Source organism: Antrostomus carolinensis, unplaced genomic scaffold (assembly GCF_000700745.2).
Source record: "Antrostomus carolinensis isolate BGI_N321 unplaced genomic scaffold, ASM70074v2 scaffold32641, whole genome shotgun sequence".
Classification (NCBI taxonomy): Eukaryota; Metazoa; Chordata; class Aves; order Caprimulgiformes; family Caprimulgidae; genus Antrostomus; species Antrostomus carolinensis.
The window spans coordinates 10,954-18,082 of NW_010295424.1; the positions used below are offsets into that span (position 1 = coordinate 10,954).

At 36.2% G+C, this 7,129-nt stretch overlaps 1 protein-coding gene across 1 annotated transcript in view; it reads right to left on the reverse strand.

The window, feature by feature from the left end:
* Positions 1–1,892: 1,892 nt before the first annotated feature.
* Positions 1,893–7,129, reverse strand: part of PALS1 (protein associated with LIN7 1, MAGUK p55 family member) — a 27,555-nt gene continuing 22,318 nt past the window's right edge. The window contains exons 11-13 of the mRNA XM_010177986.1: positions 6,262–6,464; positions 4,656–4,766; positions 1,893–2,503 (exon numbers count right to left, since the gene is read on the reverse strand). Coding sequence (XP_010176288.1) covers positions 2,327–2,503; positions 4,656–4,766; positions 6,262–6,464 — 491 coding nt within the window. The 3' untranslated portion in view covers positions 1,893–2,326. The remainder of the gene's footprint in view (positions 2,504–4,655; positions 4,767–6,261; positions 6,465–7,129) is intronic.

Genomic DNA, 7,129 nt, shown 5'->3' on the forward strand with positions numbered 1-7,129 from the left:
GTCACATTCCAAAGCTTATTTGTATAAAAACAGCTTCTGTACGCCACTTCAGAAAAACTGGGGAGAGAAACGTTAGTCAGATAGATGAATGGCATGATTTACTGTGACTGACCCTGCCTAGGAACACTGAATACCTAAGGGCGTTCAGCTGGTTGGGACTGCAGGAATTTGGGCAGTACCTACGTAGCTGAGCGAGGTTACCCTTAAACACATTCTACTGCTTTCCACCTTCTTGTCCAGTTATGAAACCGTCAATACCAGAAAGCCTAATACATCTACAATCATTCCTAAAAAAGGGTAGAATTGATATATATTGTCTTCTATGAAACACCTGACTATCCAATATACCTGAACATTGTAGTTGTCCTAAACTATGGATAAAACTGGGAACGTGCCTGCAATATGAGGCAAAAAGACATTACTTTGAATATCCAGCCCTTAGGCCAAGAGCTAGCACATTATTTCTAACACTGAATTGAACTGAAGATATTAAAGTTTCCGACCCCTTTTCTTTCTAAAGGGTCATTACTTATCCCCACTAATTGCTTAATTGCTTTTTAGCCCTAAATACTAATCAAACCAGCAATTAATTTTGCTTTCTAATAAGACAGGAATGCACTCTATACTTCCATTTTTCAATTAAAAAAATGTACTGAGTGTTAGTTCAGTAACTATCCAACAATTTCTTTACATCTGCTGTATACTTTGAACTCTCTACTTAACTATGGTGTGGATTTCTTCCATTAACGTTTGAAGAAAGAATATATGCAAAACAGAAGGGAAAAAATCTACTACTTTTTCATCCTTCAACATTAGACAGGAGTGAACCACACATTGACGTAACTCCAGTGTTTTACCTGTAGGAACAAAGAAGCACTATGGCTAAAACTAACATATTCACAGTCAAGGTTCTTTGTGCTGCCCAAAACCAGAACAGCCAAGACACTACTATTCAGTTGGCTTCAGCTACAGAACAGCTCTACTGCAGATGCACAGCCTTAGCAGTTAAACCTTCACAGCTCGGAATCATTGAGGATGCAGAGATGTTCCGATCTGCTTTGCACAACACATTAGGGTACAGACAGACCTTGCCTTTTGTTCACTTGTTTCAAGTTTTTTGTTTGTTCTAACCATGACAAATATTCCCCTTTCTTCTGACTTCTCAGTCAGTTACCAGTGTTTTACACATACTTTCACTGCAGTACTGAGCAAATGCAGGACAGTATGTTGGCTAGAGAGTTACAATACTCATTTATAACACAGTAGCTACATTCAGCTATTTTAATTCCAGTTAGTTATCCATTAGACCAACAGCCACAAGATGAACCATTTGCAGAGATTAAAAAAACCCCACTATCTTCCAATGTTCAGCACATCAGTTTATTTTAGTCAGTATTCTGTTATAAAATATGAGAAATTCAATTGACTTTTAAGCAACATGTCTTATAACTATATTTTTCACAAAAATATAACCTCTGCCTTTCTAAATATCTCTACAGATCCGTGGAAAACAGCGTCTCCAATCAGTCAATATGTTTTAAAGAAAATTCCATAAAAATATCACATCTAAAAGATCAATATAATACTCATCTTTGATTGGATCTAAAAATCAATGTGCAGTCAAATCTGATTTAAAAAGTCTGACTAAAAAGACACAAGGATTGAAATATTTACATTATACACATTTTCCAATTACAGTGCTATTAGAAAGTGGAATGTTTGAGAATTAAAATATTAACTCAAGCCACACAGGGCAGCTCCAGACCACAGCAGCATTGTCACTCTGTATTTTTTGAACAGGAGAGTTTTCTCATTACTATTAACATGTTTCATGTGTAGATTATTTCTCTGCCCAATGATCTGTAGAATTATGCACCTGAACTACCATCATGTCCCACAAAGTCATTAAGTTAAGTGTTAAATAACATTCATATTTATAACTATGTGACATCATGGACTGTATATATACACACACAGATATACTTAAAATCTTTGATTTCATAAGGGTGATTCTAGGTAAAAAAGGTGAATTTATGTATAAAAGTAGTTGCTACAAAAACCTATCTAAAGCTTTAGAATTTAGTACTGACAAGGGCTCCATTTCTAGACCAGAGAAAGAAAACTTGGACAATCTTTAGATCAGTTAAATCAGCTCACAAGCTGATTAGTGTATTTTTTTTCAATAGTACGCAATTTCACTTGCAAAAGATGCAGCCACCGAGGTCTAGAGCTCACACACATTTATACTAGAATCGGGCAGACCCACACACGATCTCCTTGGAAGGACTGCTGGATTGAAGTCCATGTGTCCCTTGGAATTGCTCCCTCATCGTAGCCAAGTAGAGGGCACCCACTGGGGTTCTGTGTCAAGTTTGTTTATTAACCGAAGTAACTCTTGATACGCCTTATCAAGATCAGAATTCACAATTGCTGTATCAAAGTAGTGGCCATTGTTCTGTTCCATCTCCCTGGTCTTCTCTATGATTTCTCTCAGCTCTTCTGGCTGCAATCAAAAGCAGAGAATTAGTGTAGATGTGTAAGCCTCTCCTCCACAACAGCAGAGCAGGGAAAGGTAATGACTCAGGAAAGTCTTTATGCAAATTTTCATGGTATTGCTGCCAGCAATTGAAACGTTTACAGTGACATTGAACCATGACACATATTTGAAAGCTAAGGGCACTCGACAATCTTTTCTGATTGGTCATGAGTGGCAAACCAGTAAATAACTGTTCCAGACTCATCTAGCACTGCTCATTTTATGACATTCATCTTACTGAGAGGCTCTTAAATCATGTTTCTGAAAAATAAGTTAGGTTGCTAAGCCCATTATCCTTCAAAAAAAGACTGGAGATGGCAGGGAGAGCGTGAGAATAAGCTTGAATGGTGTAGAACAGGACAACGTTCCTCTTAAGATGTAGCACTACAAACACCAAATAGCCAAAGGCATCATGGAAATATTTTCACCAATAAACAGCAGTGAGAACCACAGTGAGAGCTATACACTGAAGTTGATCAAATCACCATAGCATCAGGTAAATGACAGTGCAGAAAAATGGAAAACATGATTTGGGAGCTAGAAGGGAGTATGTCAAAAGCAAGAATATTTCAGATGTAGATAAATGATGCAAAGGGAGAAGAAGAAATGGTTTGTTTAATTTGGAATATTTTTACACTTGATTTCTAAAAGTGTGTTTTTCTCTTCTGAAGCTTATTTTTGCATTATATAATGGAATATTCTGGTACAATTTTTGAGATAATTTTCTAAGAGGGTATTTTCTAAAGGGACTTCAGGCCTTCAAGATTTTTTTTTCTAGGTGTTATATCCATTTAAGAAAATCAAAGCCACATACAGGCATACACGCAAGAAATACCCTTTTCTTCATCAGGGGAAGTGGTTTAACATTTACCCAGCTGAAATAAGTACAACTCCAATACAATTAATGGAGAAAGAGAACAGGCATAGTTTAACACCACTAACAGTGTATTAATTTTTATTGCAGATGGATTCCTTGATTGCTGCAATAAAAAACCCAAACCAGAACATACATAAGATGAAGTATTTATGTAAAATAAAGTTTCATTCATTGCATAACCACGAAGAAGGTAACATGCCCATTTAGAGACTATGATTATATTTGACTCAGGCAAATAAAAAAAGAGAAAAAGAAAAATCCCTGTTTTAAAACTTGGACTTTAATGGACTTTCAGATCTTTTGGGTGTTACATCCAGGCAATACATCACCCTTGCACCAAACAAGGAGAGGAAAGCAGCACAGCCATAGAACACAGTGAGGTACGATTCCTGGCCAACAGCTGTATCAGGAGTCCCTGTGAGGCACACTGGGAGGACTGTTCCTCCTCAGCACGGACTGCATTATGGTCAGTTAGTACTTTGAAGATACTATGGTGGCAAAGTGCTCCCACCAACTACTGCAGAGTAGATTTCAGTTAAAAAGCTGAAAATCAACATGTTTCATTATTCTAGCAATATGCACTTTGTATCTCATAAACTGATAAGGACCTTTTCTGAGCTTTCAGACATCCTGGTTTAATCTATGGGTTTCAATTCCATACTGCAGAACTAACTTCTCGTTAACTAAATGATCTGAACTGGATAAGCTGAGATTTTAACATGACTCTGGTTGAAATATGAAAAGCAATCCTATAGGATCAAGATTAAAATAATTTTTTCTGAAAAGTTTTGGAATACCTTTTCAAATAAATCCTTTCCCAAGGGTGGATAAGTTCTCAAAAGAAAACCAATAATAATTTGCTCCCTAGAATTACTCTCAGGTTGACCTGAAGACAAAGTTGGGTTTTACACAGTTTTGAAATAAAGGGTCATATTTTTGTACTCAAGTGCAGGGAACACAGTTGAGACACTGTGCCCCAGGTTTATTAAATTACCAGTGGATTCCCTTGCCTCTTGCCTCTCATACTGCATTAGGTGAAAGCATCCAGAGCCCTTCCCTTAGTATGGTCTGCCTGCTAACCTGGAGAACAGTGATCTCAACTACACAGCCGCCCATATATTGTCAGTACCATGACCATCTCCCAGTTCCTAACAAAGAGTATGCAAATATGTTTACCAAAAGCATTCCAGATCTGTAAATAAAAAGCAGCATGGTTTCAGAAGAAGTGTTAAGACACATTACCTTTGGGTTTTTCCCTTCTTTGGCCAATAAAGCACGTAATCTCTCTTGTGAAGGTGGTGCAACAAATATAATATATGGCTTCAAGTCAGAATTACGTAGTATCTTCAGTGACTGCAGAAATAGAATTTATCAAATATTTAACAGTTCCACACATGAAATGGGCATTTAATAATACCGTATTCACATGCTAATAATATCCTCACATGTTGTTCACATGATATTCTTGATATTATCATGTTCATTATATTCACATAATATACTCAGTGACAACTATACAATATATTAACAACAGTATAATTAACCATAACTGTATAATCATCACCACTCACTAATTCAGTCACCATTTTCTACAAATATTCCAACATTTTTCAGCTCCATGGAACCCTAACATTTACTTTTGTTCCAGAATATCCTTCATAACTAAACTGAAGGAATGTATCTTTTGGTATCCAAAAGAAAAAAAATGTCACCTACATTGAAGTAAGTTTCCTTACAGTGCTAAGGAATGGTATCAGTTTTTCATAAGAGAGAACAGTCTTTAAATACTAGCTTACTTTAAATACTACAATTTAAACTTTTCTGTTTTGAAGACTAAAATAGAAGATATCAGATGCACTGCTACTGTATGCTTAGCATATTTTTTGGCAGGTTTATATTTATTTTATTTTATTTATATTAAGAGACAGGAAATAAAAAGAACCAAACTGTAGTTTGATTTTTCCAGAAGGTTCCCTTCCGTGTGTCTCAGGATAAACAACTTGTCTCTGAGTATGTTTTTATAACCACAGAATTAGATCAATTTTCAACTTATTACACGCTTTGCAATACCCATGAGCTATTCTAGTAAAGTATCACGTAATCCCACCTGCTGATGGCTAATTATAGCTTCAATACTACCAGACTTCACTGATGTGTCTGAATTTTAGGGCTTCTTTTGCATCATCTGTAGCAGCAGTAGACGTCATACATATTGTATGTATTAGAAATGGGCTGTGTCCCAGGGCTTTGCCTGTCCCACATTTAACTAACTTTCCAAGTTGAGGTCTGTAGGCATAGTTTGTCTCTTTGTCCATAATAAAAAGGTCAGGCTAAAGAGCTTTTAAATCTCATTGATGTGATCTACTTTAATCCTGTCTGTTATGGAACTGCATAAACATTCCCAAAATGCAGTTTCCAAGTATAATAACAAACAACTTCCTCTCCATCTTCAAAAACCTCAGATCTCACACAGTAATTGGAAGACAGAGACACAAATCATATTTTAATTAATTTCTGAATTCAGATAGTTGTCACCAGCTGGAAGTATCTGGAAACCAAGCCCCCTATTACCTTTAGCACAGATAAAGATGTGTGTATTTGCAAACAAGGAACAAGAGTGCTGTATTCATAACACGCCAGGCTTAATTGACCACCGAAAGGAAACGTGGAATGAACATGAAAATGGACCTTGAAAACACCTAGGCTTAATTGACCACCGAAAGGAAACGTAGAATGAACATGAAAATGGACCTTGAAAACACTCATTTTATATCAGCCAAATACAGCTCTTTATATTTTCCCAGTAGCTTCTACAATTAAAATACAACAGGCAACAGTTTTGCCATACCTGGGTATGAAGATTTAAAAGACATATCTTGCCAGAGTTGATTACTTGCCGCACAGAGTCTATGCTAGTACCATAGAGGTTCTTTTCAAACTCTCCATATTCAATGAACTTCCCTGCAGCTATGTCAGTCTCAAATGCCTGTCGGGAAACAAAATGGTAATCCCTGCCAGCTACTTCAGTCTCTCGCCTGCTCCGAGTAGTATCTACAAACAAGAGCGACAAGAAAGAAATCAAGACAGTGATACACCTGTAAAACTGAAAAGGAGAAGTAAGTATTTCTCGTAGAAGAAGACACTAACCAAGCAAAAAAAAAAAAAAAAAAAGGCATGTGAAATATCCAAGAAATGCAAAAATTTTATTTTCTACAATAAATAACCCTGGACAGATTAAGTTGCCAGAGGCTGAACCTACATTTAGAGGTCTTGTTTACATTATATAGAAGGAAAAAAAAAAAGTCAACAAGGGAAGGAACAGTTTCATCTGTGCAGCTGCATTCTGGATGTGAAAACAGCTATTAGTTGTTTATAACAAGTTATATTATTAAGCTGTTTGTAAATTTAATTTAAGGTACATTAGACATTAAAAATATAAAATTAACTGAAATATCAGTAGTTTGGGAAGGCACTAAAGCCATCTAAAATTCAATTTATGCAGGATATGTAGGTTAAAAATTCTCTGACTGATGTACCAATGTCTTTTTTAAACTTCTGTAACTCGCTCCATTTTTATGCAAACTGAAATATATGCATGGCTTATAATGCCTCTGTAACACTGTCTTGGGATGCTGGATTTGCACTGACTTACCAAAGCAACTTTCTGCCACACAAGATGGAACATTATTTGTCCTTTATCTAAGAGCTGACTATAT